Below are 16347 nucleotides of genomic sequence, written 5' to 3'. Positions count from 1 at the left end.
GAATTTATAGGCCATAAAAAAAACAACAACAAAAAGCCAAGTCATGTTGGCTACTATGTAGAACAATCTTTGCTCAGCTGTCAGTGTTTTTCCTCACCCTATGAAGGTCTTAATCATTTTGCAGTAAGCAAAATGACTTTAAAATAGAGATTACTGTAAACAAAAAGACAACTGATCTTAAACACAAATTGGATGCAAGTTCTACACTCACCAAGTTTATCTTGCACTTCTGTAGAGGAGAACAGCCTGTTTTGTCTGGGTAGCACTGACCGCGCTGTGGGCACTTGGCATGGTATTAGCTTGTGGGGCAGTCATGAGAAATACACTCTGCAAGAGAAATTCCTGCTGCCTGGGTGCTCATGAGTGGGGCTCCAATAATGAACATCCCTTGCAATCTTTCTCTCCCTTTTATAATTATGAAAAAAATACTACTGCTTCTATAAGCCAGAACTTTCCCAGCAACTTGAACTAAATACTAGTTATTTCAGATACCAATTAAACAGTATCAGATCTCTCTGAAATAAATCAGTAATGAAGTAATTCCCCCTGACACAATGAGAAAGTTCTGAAGTTCTTAATCCAATAGAACCAAAATGGCTGGATTTCAAAAAAAAAACAGGAGCTGATTTTGGCCCACTGTAAAGACTGTTTTGCTTTTGGCCTCTATCCTGATTCTGCCATGTACCACAGTTGAGGATATTTTGCATAGTAACAAATATATAGATCCAGTTTTCCCAGCTCTTTCTGAATGCTCCATGCTCCCTTCCACCAAATCTTTGTAGACACTGAGGCTGCAAAGTGCTGCAGAACTGCAGTCAGGAATTTCACATTGGTCAGGAGTTACATTCACTGTATTCACACATTTTTAAAGATCCTAGTCCATCCATATTGTATCTTATCCACATACGGTGGGACTGTGAGATATTGTTGAGGTCTGATTGGAAGAGCTGTCCTGAGTCACCATCTCTAAGGGAAAAACCACCACATTTATATCCTTTTTTTCCAGTTATTTATTTTACCCAGTAAATACCATGTTTCCTTGGTTTTAAAAGTTGTTTTATGGAAAACATTTAGTTTGTGGTTTCTACACTCATAATAAAGCATAATATTTATGCTGCACATCTGTATGCTAAAAACTGCTTTTAAGAATAAATTTCCAGCTGTAAATGGATTCCATCAGCTTGCTTAGCCCTTTTCCTGCCCCAGTATCTGGCACGTGAGCTGTGCAGCAGAGCTGTGCAGAGCAGTACAACTGGAACATTGCACAACTTCCAGACAGATTGTTAGAGTGATAAATAAGGGTTCTAGCAGATGGAAGCTCTTTCCTACTTGCCATTTTGCAAAGTGTAAAAAGCACAGATCACTACTGCAGTGAAATTTGTTTCAGCTGTTACTAACAACCTTTGAAGAAAGTTGCTTACAACCCCTGGGAAAAAGTCAGGGTGCTCTGTGACCTTTGCAAGTATGATTTATTAACATCCAACTAAATTGGTTACAGAGACAAAAATAATAAATCAAGTTGTGCATCAAGGTACTCCAATGTTATTACAAATATTTGGAGTGAAGCAGAAAACAGGGATGGTCCTGACTACAGAGAGACTTCACAAATACCTGAAAGTCAGCAATAATTCTAATACATAAGATACCTTTCCTCATTCTGAAATCACTAATGCCCTATCAAAACAAACAACAAATTCAGCATTCAGCAGCTTTGTTTATGTAATACCTCATACATGTGAGATGGTTTTCCATTGCTGGAACTAGGAAAATACTGTTAACACAAAGACTTTCAGATTCTCAGGGGTGCCAACCATCTCCAACATGTGGAGCTGATGGACATCATCACCTCTTGTGGATCAGCATCCCAAACGTTCTCATAAGCTTTAATACAGTGTTGTTTTACACACTAAAAACACCAAACCTACAATTTATATTTAAAAAAATGAACTATTTAAAATAATTCTTTAACATATGGCAACTACTTATGCGGAAGATTTCTCTTATTGCTTTCAAAAAGCTGCAGCAAGAGCAGTAGCTAAGAACTGAGCAGTACAGTAATACATTTGGTGGTAGGTTACAGCATTTACTAAGTTTCAAAAGGTAAGCCAGATAATGTGCAGTTCGTATGAGCCCACAGCTGCTGGAGTAAGTTGCACCCACCAGTAGCTAGAAAATAGAAAGGATGAGTTATTGAACAATGTGAATTTTATTTATTGTAGGAATAATTCAGGAATGAAAACACACTCAACCAAAAAACCCCTGTCATTTTAATGTCACTCCTTTGAATAGCACCATCTCATTCTAGCCCTTGCAAGATATATTCCGATATGTGGACAAGTTGGATGTCATCCTTCTCTCTATTAAAATGCACCATGGGCCAGGTTTTGCACTCCTCTTCAGCTTGCCCCCCTCTGCATGAGTTGTACACAAAAAAGAAGCCATACTGAACAAAGCAAGACATGCTGCAAGTTTCCTGCTGGTCATTTGGAGAGACAGCACAAGAGATTTACACAAAAGCAGATGCAAGGACATTTGTAATTAGGATCTGCTGAGCAGATATAGCTTATTTTGATAGCACACCACCCTTACCCGGTCTGACTCCAGAGAGTAAGAAAGTCTTATTCACAGTCAAAGAAAAGATACAGAAGGAATTTATGGGGAAAAAAATTTAGCTACAGCCTCGAGGTATGATTTATCATTTGTTGCTATGGACTGTTTTCCTATTCATCAGGTTTTTTTAATAAAGAGAAAAATGGGACACTGACGAAGGGACCACAAAGAAAACCTGAGCAGGACAGTAAACAGCTGAGGGAAAGTGAGAGGCATGGAAGGGATGAGGTCTTTGTTAGGTTGGGTTTTTTTGGGGGGGTTGTTTGTTTTGAGACCAGCACTGGACCGTTGTGCTGTCCTTGGTTGGGCCCTAATTTCTGGTCCCGTGAATTGGTGTTCTTTTTGTACCATGATCTGGACTCAACACTAAGCTGCCAGGTAATACAGGTGAATGTGTTTGCAACTATTATGTCCTTTGGAGGCCAGATTTTAAAAGAAAGCAGTAATCCTGTTTCCAGTCTTTCAAAGAAAACTGGTTGGTGTAAGAACAGATATCCAGGCTGTTTCTGTATCAAAATTTGGGCTGGTTTTTGTCCTTCTTCCAGGCATCTAACTTTCCAAGCTCTGCATAAAGAACCGAAGTACAGACTGCTGGATCTGTATTTAAAAAAGTGTCTAAAAAAAGTATTTCAGTGCTGGCAAACTATCACATCAAGTATATCTCAGAGAATAGAGATCCAGAAAGGAATGCAGTGATTAATGATGTATTCTTGTTCCACTTGGTCTAAAGGGCACTTTACCCAGAGTCGCCTCCTGAACAAGTGATGCTGTTTTGTAATCCCAAATTTACACAAAATCAGAAACTAAGCATCAAGCCTGCAAATCTGAAAGTAGAGCTGTGGCTTTCTATGTTCCTATGTTTCCCTGGATTTTTTTTTTTCTTTCTGTGCTTTACAACTTGAAAAATGAAGCAGGGTTTCAACACCCAAAGGCCTGAGCTGCTCCGTCACCTTGATGGAAGTTTATAGTGAGGGTTTTACTTTATGACGAGACACACAGAAAGGCAGAGCTGCATGAGTGCTTCTCAAACTGGCCTCCAAATTCATATTAAGCAGTGTTTATAAAGTCATGAAATAAGAGAGCTATAACAGCAGGCAAGGGTCATCAGGAAATTTTAAGACTGGTCCATTGAGTTACACACCTTGGGGAACACAGCTGTGTACGAAAGGAAGCAGTTTAAGTTGCCTGATGCGTTCTTTTTTCTACCATTCAGGGTAGAAATAGTGGGTAAAAAGTCCCTCAGTGTCAGTTACTAAAAATAACAGTTGTCTTAGTTATACTGCAGAAAGCTAACATAATTTTGTACCCATTAACACAGCTGAAGTTTTGGGGAAGAAAATTACCAAAATTTAATATTTTACCAAGAATAACTTTATAGAATATATTAACTTTGTGAATGTTGAATATATTTACATGCAGAAATACAAAGAACTAACATCAAGACAAATTTCTTCCACTTCTTAGTATACATTTAACAGTAGTTTAACAACTAAACCAAATGGGTTCATACAAAAGTAAGCAGGGAAAACTATACTGCGGTTGGAAATGTGGGGTCAGAGGATCATTCACAACTGGTTACATTGTGTTTGGAGGTGTGTATTACAGATTTACAAAAGGAGAAATTACTTGTTCAATGATTTTTCTTCATGCATTTAAGAAATGCCGTGGATTATTCTCTGGCATTTTTATGGAGACAGTGCTAAAACTCTGGAGTTCACTTTCTTGATAGAGAAATTTTGATGAAGAAATTTTTATATAAGGCACTGCTCAGCCCAATGCTTCTTGTCATTCATCCCATGTATTTTGCAAAGTTTGGAGTGTTGGAGAAATCAGACTTGGCACTGCCAGTCTGATTTCTCAAAAATTATGACTCAAATAGTCTCAAATATGAGACTTGTTTTGTTTAATACCTGCGTGGGGAAATCACCTCCACAGACAGAATTTGCAAACCCAGCAATCAGATCAGGCAGTATCACAGTAGCTGCCAAATATGACAGTGAGCAAGCTTAATGCAGCCTCCACAAATTTAGCTCCTTTTCTTAAAAGCTTTTATTTCCTCTACCATCTTTTGTTTTTAAATGAACCTTAATTTTAGTATAAATTGTAATTACCAACAGCAAGGATAATTGCAATTATCAACTCATTTCTGTGCCAGGTTTTGACAGTTAATACGAGGATAAAAGACAGGATGGGAACAAGGCATGAAGAGAACCTCATTTTTCTTGAAAAGCCAAACAGCCCCCAAAGTTGAAGACTTCCTTTGGAATCAAAGCCCAGATATTGTCTTCATATAAGTGTGAACCTTGCCTTGTTTAAAGCTGCTGGCATGGTAGTCAAGTTTTTCAGACATATTAATTAGAAATAATTATGCTAACTTCTTTGGTAATAAATTACGGAAATGATGGCGAGGCAGAGATCCTGGGCAAAATGAAAAATGGTGAAAAAGCATTTATCTGCCTCTGAGACAATGAGGCTTCAAGGTAATAGAAAACAAAGTTCAAATATACATCTAATCTGACACCACAGATTTTGTTTAAAATTTAAAACCTTCATAGTATTTCCTTCATGATACATATAATACAAAGATCCATTTACAATAGATTTTCTCTAGAACAATGCAGCGCAATTGCAGTAAAGTGCAAGCTTTTCTAGGCTATTAGTCTGTCCTCCTAAGAGTCTACTTTATCCATACCATGTCCAGTTGCTCCAGCCATAAGCCAATTTAACATGCTAGCATTTGGGTTTGTTTTGTGTCTTTACAGTGGAAAGAAAAGAAAAAGAAAAAGAAAAAGAAAAAGAAAAAGAAAAAGAAAAAGAAAAAGAAAAAGAAAAAGAAAAAGCAAAAGAAAAAGAAAAAGAAAAAGAAAAAGAAAAAAGAGAAGAGAAGAGAAGAGAAGAGAAGAGAAGAGAAGAGAAGAGAAAAGAAAAGAAAAGAAAAGAAAAGAAAAGAAAAGAAAAGAAAAGAAAAGAAAAGAAAAGAAAAGAAAAGAAAAGAAAAGAAAAGAAAAGAAAAGAAAAGAAAAGAGAAAAGAAAAGAAAAGAGAAAAGAAAAGAAAAGAGAGAAAAGAAAAGAAAAGGGTGTGGTGACAGGATGCACATCTATCACACAGAAAACTGCATTGCTGCCAGAGAGTTGCAGACACACTGAGCAGATTTGAAGAACCATGGATCAGGCTTGGGTTGCAGATATGTGGGAATGCAAATTAGTCTGGTAATGACTATGGCATTGTGATTTGATGGAAAAAAACAAAAAATACTGCCCGTCTCTATAATCTTCATTCAAAAGTGAGGCTTCTGCTACATTTGCTTCCTGTTAAATTTCTGACCTATGGTTTAGTAGCTTCACAAACTGAACCATATGTATAAAATTACAGGAAAGGGATGCAATTCATTTAGTGCAAGACATTTAAATATCTATCTGAACTTAACAAACAAACAGAGGAAGATCAAAGACTCCATACGCTTCTCCATAAGGCAGATGGTAATTTTTTAAATATAAGATTTTAAATACGTTATTTCTTAAGAGGTAGAAAATATCAAAATACTAGGAAAAAATTTCTAGCTTAAAATAATCAGTTTGCTTACTTTTTAGAAAGTCTTACTGTTGCAATTTTTAAGTGAATAAAAACAAATGAAGCTATGGAAGCACAGGATTTCGTGCTCTGTATAAGATTTCACTTACTGGAAAAAGAGAGAGCTTCTTCGTCTAGTCAGTGCTCAAGCAGTATATACAAATGATCTCCTCTTCTTGCCCTGTTGGGGGCTATAAATTTGAAGTGACAATTTTTCCCAGTGGAAAATTTTGGCGATTCCTGACTTTCTAGCACTACATTTAACCGGGTACAGTGTTTGTGTATAAGGCAGTAGAACCACCGACGTAAGCTCGGAACTACCTCTTCCATAAAGCTAAGAAGAAAGTTAATAGAAACAAAAGCTTACTTAAATCTTTCCTGCAGACAGCAAAAGATCACAGTCAGATTCCAGCAGGAGCTGATAATCTGTTTTAGCAATTTATACCAGCCCAGAGACAGCTGAACTTCTCATTGCGCTGTGGAAGCCTACCTACAGTTTGAGTTACTAAGGCTTGCACTCTTCCTCAGCACAGCTAGGAGATGCTGATGCTACTGTCTCCAATGCAATTCAGTAAGGCATAATTGAACTCAGAAATGACATTATTACACATTGAAAAAGTAGTGTAAAAGCTCCTCTCTTTTCCATCTGTTAACATTCAGTACTATTTATTAAATATTTTATAAAAGGAAGTTAGGATATTTATACATTCAAACAATCACTGCAGTTGTTGAGTAAAGGAAACAAATGAATTATCAGATTCTAAATTAAGCATGATTCTGGAGATATGCACATTTGCACATATGCACACATCACACACATTCTGTATGTGTGTGTGTATATATAGATATATAGTTATATTTTATAGATACGCCTTTAAATCAGATCCGAGAATACAGCACAGAATATCTTCACTTAGCTCCTCTTTCACCAGAGGATAGGATTGTCCAGTTTGGAAAAACCAGGTTCTTTCCTAAGGTCCATGTAGGTTCCATTGCTCACCCAGGAGTCATCGCTGGATTTCCTATCAAAGATTAAACAAATGTAAGCTTGTATTTTCCATCCATATGCTGTGTGATGCAGTGTAGCACCATGCACTGATACCAAATCCAGCCCATGAACCTGGAGCTGTGCAGCTCACTGCAGCCTGCAGACAAGGCAGTACAGCTTGGAGAGCTGAATGGGTGTGTCTGCACTGGGCTGTGGAGAGGCATCTCAATCTCTTATTCACCAGAGAACTTCACTATTGAAGAGCCAAATGCATTAACTCCTATCTGCTCTAATACTTTTGCTATATAATAATGAAATTCTTTATTCCACCATTTAAATCTATAGGATAAATCTCAGCTTTCAAATCCTCATTGTAAGGATTCAAATCCTCATTCTTATTCACAATTCTCATTGTGAATATACAAGCACAAAGTATTAGACTTTGCCTTTATCCTGCTTCCCTTTAGTAGATGTGATTGGCATATGATGAGTTAGCTCATCAGCTTGTCAGAGATGTACTAGTCTAAGCCATTCCCTTTTGCACCTATTTAAAACATTCCAGGGTTCCTCAGAAGTACAGTATAGATATATCCAGAAAACATAGGATCCCAGATCTGCTAATAGGACCATACAACATTCCTCTTGGCTCCAACTCTTTCACTGCACGAGAACAAAAAAGCTGGAGGGCAAAAGACCACATCCTCACCAGCATTCCTTTCTGTCTTTCCATGCCTCAAGTCTCCTGTTTAACTAATTTACAACAGGAAGAGATAAAGCGCCCTCAGAATGATAATTCTCTCCCCATAAAATAGGGGAAACATGTTCAAAAATAGCCCTGGAAGCAAAAGGCTCCAACTCTGCACACTTTCACACCAGGCAATCCTACTGAATTCAGCAGAACTTCAGCAGAGGTAATTGAGCTAAATCCAGCTACTTCAGCTTGCTTCAAAGAATCAGAGGTGCTACATTCATTCAGGCAAATTCAAATGTAGACCAAATATCAATTGCCATCAAGGCAAAAAAAAAAAAATCAGAGATGCACTAATAAAAAACTAATACATAACTGTGAGTTTTAACCAAGTCAGGAGTATTCTGCATCACCAAAGTACAAACCCAAAGTACATAGGAGAACTCTGGAAAAAACTGGAGCCTGTCACATGGCAATTTAGAATCAGATCTATAATAAGAATTTCAATTAATGATAATGTATGCTAATTATTATGCTATCTAGTACCTGAAAAATCTAGGCTGATGCTCTAGATTGTTTTCTTCTAGCACCTTCCGTCGTTCTCGCTGTAGCTGCTCGATCCTCTGCTTTTGCATTTCAGCCCCTTCAATGTTCCCTTCTTCTAGAAACCTGCAGCAGCAGTGATATGAGACAATCGGTCTTCTGCCCCCAGAAGAATCTAATCTTTCCAGCAGGTATTTCACAGTGTTTGAAAGGTAAACAGCTACCTCTGCAGACAACTGCACTATAAAAAAGCACTTAAGGAAAATTAACTCTTGTAATAAACTCAGAGGCACAGTTACATTAGATTCTTCTACCTGGAAATTTGCAAAAGTAAAAATTTCACTGAAGAAAGAAGTTTCAAGTGTCTCAGTTTTCAGTTACTCAAATACTGTATGCTCAACATCCAGTACCTGAAGTACTGAGGTTTTAACTTCTTTGGAAAGGCAGTTATCTAGAAGCAGCCAAGAGGCAATTTTAGGATACACTTCCATAATAACTAGACTATCTCTCAATAAGTGATTACAATGTCTGTTTCAGATGCACATTAATGTAAAAATAGAAACACACTGCAGTTATCCACAGAAAATAGTCTGAGTTCAGGGTAAAGTGAGTGTATAGAAGATTAAGGGCTATTTCAGGAAAATATTTCAGAGTTAAAGCTTCTTACCTTTGGTCTGGCCTAAAACGTGTATCAGTGGATGGGAGTAATGACCTAGTTTGTGGGTCCAGCTCATTTAACTCCAGTGCAAATTGTGTAAATCCATACCACTGTTCATAATCTTTAGGCATTGGATCTACAGAAGAAAAGAGTACATCCAGAATTCCAATTAAATGCTATTATATTGAGAAAGAAAATTTCAAGCTCCCTCCAGTCATTTGTTTATGCCTGATCCACAGTGTCAATTCAGGGGGAACAAGAGGTTTTTAATAACGTGACAAAAGAGAACATCCCCCTTGATATTTGCACTGCAACAAGACAGATTTCTGTTCTCTCAGCTGAATCACAGCACAACTGTGATGAAGGCCATGCTATTATCATAATGTTTTTTCAAAACACAGTAGACAAAACCCCACAAGCTTGGGAGAAATTCAGCTATCGCTGTCACTACAGAATTGAGCTTTGTGGGCTATCATCCAGTGTTCAACACATGAAATAAATGACACTTCTCTGCACAAGCAGTAGGAGTTTGTTCCTTTTTTTTCCCCTTCCTGCTAGAGTCCTCAATACTCACTTCATGCCCAAATATGAAAATGAGGGAGAATGGAGAAAATTCAGGAAGTCGTGGGATTAAGTTCTCATATTATTTAAATTATAGATTCTTCTGATCTAGCTTTTAAATGCTTGACAGAAATCTAATATTCTACAGAAAAATAACAAGAAATTGGGGCCTAATAAGGATATTAAAACAGTAAGCTTATACTCAAGAAGATCTCAGTTTGTGTACATGAGCCATTCTGATCACTAACTTGCTCTCCATATGCAGTTTGAAGATGAAGTTGTCCCACAGTATAAACTTTCATGCCACTTCCCAAAGAGTCGATGCACAACTTTCCCAGATTTATCCACAACACTGCCTTCGATCTCATGTGCATTTGGATTCCAATACTTTGCCTAGAATTAAAAGGAACGAGGGGAAAGAAGGTGCATAAGAGCTCAAGTGCAGGCTATTTTGCCATGCCTGTAGCATCAGGCTGTAGAGCAATGAGAGCTGTTCATTTAGGTGTGCATTACATTATCAAGTGCAAACAACTGCTGTTAGTACCATTACAATACAAACTTGTTAGTATGTTAGCTTCTTAAAATACTAACGTTAAGAATTGCATTTATTTCGTTTGCCTTTTTTTAGGGGCACTATGAGGTAAAGTGCAGCTGACCCTGAATTTTGCCCAAGGACAGTTGACCCTGACTCCTGACTTGGTTATCTACATGTCTCCCAAATTTGCAGAAGAGGAAGAGAAGGAACTCCTATGTTAATCTCCATTTCAAATACTTTACAATGTCAAAGGTGTGAGATTTGCAGGCTCTCAGTCTTAAATATTTGAACTTTAAACATCCAGTGCAACTCTGAAAATACATTAAAGTACTTTCAAGTAAGTATTTGGAAAAAAAAAATCATCCTAATGCTTCTTAGAAAGCACAAAGCATTCAGGAAAACAAATTTAAAAAGTCCAAACTTGCTGGGGAGCGTGCCATGCTGCATAGGTACACTGAAGTACTTCCCTTGTATCTGTATGGCCTGTTCTATGTCCAGCAGATCCTTTCTCCATCAATCAGATACAGAAAATGCAGGTTAAGGTAAGTATTTATCAGGTTAGAAATTTTGGCATTGTTTTGTATTTTCATTGATTTTCCTTTACTACAAAGTAGTAGTAAAGTACATCTATTGCCAAAACCTGAATTTGATTTCACTTATAAGGACAATTCCTGAAGAAGTCATATAGATTGTACTTGTGCTGAAGCAAAAGCCTTGAGTAACACCCCAACATCTTACTTAAACTCCTCTGAGTTCCTGCAAAGGGCTGGAAAAGAGCAGCAGGAGAAACACCCTGCATAAGCACTGGTCTTACAGCTGCTGAATGACTGCAACCACAGCACGTGCCAGTGGGCCAGTAGGAGGCATGTGGTGAACCACTGTCAGTAGCCACCTTGTGCTCATGTCTCTTATCAAACCCAGAGCAGGTTTTCCATGATATTCCCTTCCCCATAACTCGTCCATTTCCAGTGGAATCACTCAAGAAAGCTGTTGTTTCTCTTTTTTTCTAGTGAGTGGCAGTTCCTTCAAAGTTACAGATTTCAAGGAATCACAGGTAATTACAGCTTGTAAGCAGAAGTACTGGGATTCAGCAGAGAGCATCCTCCCACTGCTGTGCCTGTAAGAAAAGGCAGTGCCAACACTGCTGTGGTTACCTTTATGAAAGTCAGCTTGCAGTGGCATGTGTCATCATTAAGATTTTTTATGATGATCTCTCCATAGTGTTCAATCCATCTTTGCCCACTTAAGATGTTATGGATGCAGGATGTCACCTTATTCCATGCAAAATGGTCTTTAAAACTGTAAGGAAAAATATACACAAGAAAATTGTCATGCCATGTTCAAGTGAGCTCAAGCTTGAGGAAGAACATTTGCAGACAATTTGGTTAGAGAAACCAAATAAACCTTTTTTTTTTTTTTAACTAGAATGCTTCATCTTCTTGTTCCAAACCTTCTCAAAAACAAACCCTATGACAACAATCCCACCTCCCAGAAAATCCTTTTCACTTCTGCTAGATACTTTGGTCTTGAATTCAGTTCTCTCTCAATCTATTTTCCCTTCTAATCAATTTTAAGTTTCCAGAAGTAATCATTCTGGTATCTTCTACAGTCTGAGATGCCCATTCCAAGCTTGTAACACAGTGACAAGGATATGGGCCACCAGAACATGTACTTGGCTTGAGAATAAGCTTGGCTCAAGCTCTCAAGGCTGAGCCTAATATGCATGTTTTAGGCAAGAGCCAAAGTTTTCACCAGGCACTTCAAGATGCAGTTGCACACTGGGAAACAGCAGACAGGGAGAGATAAACAAATACCAATAGGGAATGCAGCATTTCACCCTTAATGAAAAAAGGAAATGCTCTTATAAAACAGCTTTACAAAGCATCAAGGAAAGGAAAGTCATGTGAAGACATAAATTTGTTCTGGGTATGGATGGCCAACTCACTACTGGTAAGGAAAAATATAAACTTACAAAGCACCAGTTTCCCCACAACAAGTGTCTCACATACATCCTGTGAAGTTACTGGAATTTTTCCCTACCTCCCCTTATCCCTTGCTTTCAACTTGCTGCTTTCTAAGAGCACACACAAGGACAGTTTGTACAGACTTACAGATATGCAGCCAGTTTATCCCACAGTATCTTGTTTTTCTGCCCTTACCTAATGCTAAAAAAATCTATTTGTTTCAAAATGAACATTAATACTAATGCTTAATTTTTCCCTATAGCCTTGGCACCTTTTTTGTACCAATTCTGTACCAAATACACAGGGATACAAACCAACACCTGGAGATCACATATTAATCAGATTGCTCCCCAGTTCATCAGTCCCTCATAGGCCCTAATATATTAATTTTTTTGGTTCTGAGCACTCATTCACATCCTTTTATTTCAAAGCTTAGGACAGGTGCTATGAACAGAACATGGTTTATACATTACCTTTTGGATACTATCTTACTAGACTACAATTTTATCCACTTGAAAAAAAAAGGCATGCTTGATTTGATGAGTACTAGGTTCTTGAATTTTTTGGGGTTTTTTTCAGATGGCAAGCGGGCAGATTAATTAATTTTGTACTCTCTCACTGCAAAACAGATTTAATTGGAACAATACTCAACCTTTAGACCTCTGGTTCTGCAAACATGATGGATATAGGCCAAATTTTAAGGGATTTTAATTGCTCATCAATAATGGGCACTCTGACAAGCCAGCATTGAAACACTGCAGATCTTTTTAAAAAAAAAACAAAAGGAAAGAAACCAACTGTACTCAGCACTTCACTACAGTGGCTGCTTCCTTGGATAATGAACACCAGGTATGTAACTGGTTCTACTTATCACTTACAGTCATTATTTCTGCAGTGATGATGGTTGTTGGCCTTGCCTACAGCCCAGAACATCCCATGGTGCCTGGGTTCCTACAAATAGAGTCAAAATAGACAGGAACACCACCACCTCTTCCCCCAAACCCATACTCAAGCAAAAGAATTCATAGCTCCCTTTACCCTGTAGTTTTTCCCTGTGAGTTTAAAATGCATTAAGGTTGAAATTCAACTGAAGTATGAAAATACCAACTTTTCTTTTTTCAAGGTATACGGGAGCCATGGGGGTTTTTTTCATTGTTTGTTTTGCAAAGAGTCAGTACGTCTGATTTATGCTTCTGGCTTTGGTTTGGTGGGCTCTTTCTTCCTCCCCTTTTTTCTTTTAGTTAACTCATAGCCAGCAGTCCTTCCAAAAGGCAGAGCAGAGCTCACTGTCCTCTGGATGAACGTGGCTGCAGTGTGTGCAAGCATCAGTGCCTGTGCAGGAACAGCAGTGGCAAGGGCAGCACTTACGCTGGAAGAGTTACATGTGTTGTGCCAACTGGAACAATCTCCATGGACTTCCCCCAGAATTTGTTTTTCCATCTGACATCTGGAACAAGAAGTAAAAAATGACAGGTTTAGTCACAGGTAGGTGAATCATGCTGTTTCTGGGCTCTACTTTATTTTCAAGAAATCCAAAATAACAAAGTGCAACAGAAGTGTTCAAATAATGTTTTGGGACCTTCAAATACGTGTTGGTGGGTTTAGTGTTGTTGCTGTTTGGTTTGTTTGATTTTCATCATAATATTGGTTATTTAAATAGCAAAGTAACAGGTGTTTAACAGTCCTCTCAAAAACTTTTTCAAAATAAAGAAATTTGAATAAGCTATAGGCAGCATATACTTCCCTGCAATTCAGTTGCTATTCAATGAATGCAGACATTTTAAAAAACAAAAGCAGAATTTCAAATACAAAAATATAACAAGAAAATTCACAGTCAAGAGGCTAAAGAAGGTTTCAAAGGGCATAAAATGGCAGAGGTTTTTAGTCCAACTCCCTCTCTAAGTTTAACTGGTCTTTTGAAATCTTGTTTGAATTACAGAAAGACATGTCCAAGTCTCATGCCTTTTCTTCAAAAATCTAAAAAATGTAAGAAAACTCAATGAAAGTTTAGCCAAATTTATTGAACAAAAGTACCTGGAAGAGAAAGAAACAGAGAGGAGCATGGCAAAATGTGCGAACAGTTAAATTGGGCTAGATAATCAGCCAGTAACTTTCATAGTAATTTCAGAGTTCAGGGGAATAGTAACCTTCCTATTTTAGACTCTAGGAACTCCATTCCCTGGCCAACCCTAAAAAGAGGGGAAACTTCAACTCCAGTCTCAAAAAGATGCTGGTTCTAACAGAAGGAAAACAAAACACCATTTCCTGTGCAATTCTGGGGGGGAAACTCTTACACTGATTGTGAGATGGATGCTGAAACCACACCTAAGAAATTACTCAGGTATCTCCTGAGTATGTATGTGCAAGATAGGAGCCACACTGGGCTGCCTATCATTGCCAAGGCTAGAATGGGATATAGGGCAGAATTCTGCACACAAAGCAGTTACTTTTCTTATCATGTGAGAAAAGGACCTTTTGGGTTTTTTGGTTTTGAAGTCTGGTGCTGGGTCAGCATCTTCAGTGACAGCAATTTTTGTTGTGATTCCTACACTGCACAAGTGCTCCAAAGCTACTTCCAGTATGATGTTGTTGAGGCAAATTCCGTCCTGGCTTTCTCTCTTCTGCAGTGGGATGGAAGAGAAAGGGCAAAGGTACACCCTACCAAGCCTGACAGTTAAAATGCATCACCAGATTGTGCCAAATTCTATGCTCACATAAATGGCAAAGCTGTCCCACAGAGATCAGCATGTGGGAAACATCTTGGGAGCCAGGGTGCAACTGGATCACGCAATAATTTTAGGACAGAAGAGAAAAAGCAAAGTGTTATTTCAAAGCTATGCTCACACTAATTCATGCACAGATGCTGGAATGGCTGAAACTTCCTTCATTTCCACTGCTCATGTGTTGACACTCCTCTGCAAAAGCAGAGCCAGCTTCATAAGTCATGGAAAGCTATTTCCAAGCTATTGGTCCCTGTCAGAGCCCAGTCTTCAGTTCACTAGATGTGATCAGGAGATTTCTTGGTGATGGAACACATGAACTAAGATCAGTGCCTGGTGGGATGACAGCACTACCCTGCCAATGTTGCTGCCTCCTTTTGAGCTGAGAAGGTGACACAGTAAGTGGAAGGATCTTTGCACACAGAAAGAACTGAACTGACTGGCAACCTGCCTTTAGGATTAAATTGGTGTTAATCTTTCCATGTAAGTTAATATAGCCTCATAACAACAGGTCACAGCATTTTAAAATTGCCTTTACAATGGAAAAAAAAATCACTGTCTAGCCCTCCCATAAGCTCAGCCAGCCATATTTAAAAACAAAGCAAACAAAAATCCCCAAGGCCTGCTGCACTCTGATTGAATGTCCTGTGCTCATCAAGACCAAATCTCAGACTCTCACATTAATCTTCAGCTCTCATTAGAAGATCTTCATTCTCTAAATGGAAATGTTAAAATACTTGAATGATAACCATTTTCAAAATCTGTTAGACAAGTCAGTCTCATCTATTTTTATTAAGACAGGCTGCTATCTGATTTTATTTATACAGCATTCAAGTTACTGAATAAATTTTTGGTCATCTTAGCTTTTGGGCTATGAACAAAAGGATTCTTGTGTCCCTGTGTTTGTTTACAAAGCAAAGAATTACACAGAATAATAAAGCCCAGACTAATGGGTTCCAATATCTGTTCAGTATGGCTCCATCTGTAATAACTATAATCAAGTCAGCAGAGCCAATCAGGAAAAAAAAAAAAAAGATTACAATATGGCCACACTGTGATTTCACAAACCCCTGGGTGAAGGATTTAAAGTGAGTTAAAAGGCATGGTTATGTTTTGTGTGCACTCCAAAATTATCTAATCACACAGGTACTGTTACTGGCTGACACCTTCACTAGCAGTACACAGCAAACAAAGCTCCAACACACATATTTTGAAAAAAAAACCCAAAAACCAGTGTTCAAATAGCACAAAATCTTACAGACTGTAATAATGCCAGCAGAGAAAAAGAAGGTAAATGTATTTACCCTTGCTGTTATGCTCATTTTTGAAAATTGCTTTCCGAACAGGTTTACAAGACTTGCCAAGGTTCAGGATTTAACTTGTAGTGTTTTCATGCTGTCTTCAAGCTTGTTTGTTTTATAAAAAGCTTTTTTACTAGAGAACAATATCCCCCCCCACAAACCCCAAACAAACCTGATTAATGTTACATGAAAAAAATCCAAACAAAG

At 38.0% G+C, this 16347-nt stretch overlaps 1 protein-coding gene across 3 annotated transcripts in view; it reads right to left on the bottom strand.

Moving 5' to 3' along the window:
• Positions 1 to 6597: 6597 nt before the first annotated feature.
• Positions 6598 to 16347, bottom strand: part of OSBPL3 (oxysterol binding protein like 3) — an 81642-nt gene continuing 71892 nt past the window's right edge. For 2 of the 3 annotated variants that reach the window (XM_084205548.1, XM_084205546.1), the window contains exons 19-24: positions 13488 to 13566; positions 11310 to 11454; positions 9869 to 10013; positions 9069 to 9195; positions 8405 to 8527; positions 6598 to 7204 (exon numbers count right to left, since the gene is read on the bottom strand). In XM_084205548.1, the coding sequence (XP_084061674.1) occupies positions 7108 to 7204; positions 8405 to 8527; positions 9069 to 9195; positions 9869 to 10013; positions 11310 to 11454; positions 13488 to 13566 (716 nt within the window). In that variant the 3' untranslated portion in view covers positions 6598 to 7107. The remainder of the gene's footprint in view (positions 7205 to 8404; positions 8528 to 9068; positions 9196 to 9868; positions 10014 to 11309; positions 11455 to 13487; positions 13567 to 16347) is intronic. The other variant, XM_084205547.1, reaches the window with a different exon arrangement.

This window comes from Fringilla coelebs (assembly GCF_963513975.1).
Source record: "Fringilla coelebs genome assembly, chromosome: 1".
Taxonomy (NCBI): domain Eukaryota; kingdom Metazoa; phylum Chordata; class Aves; order Passeriformes; family Fringillidae; genus Fringilla; species Fringilla coelebs.
This window is presented reverse-complemented; position numbering and strand designations above follow the sequence as displayed.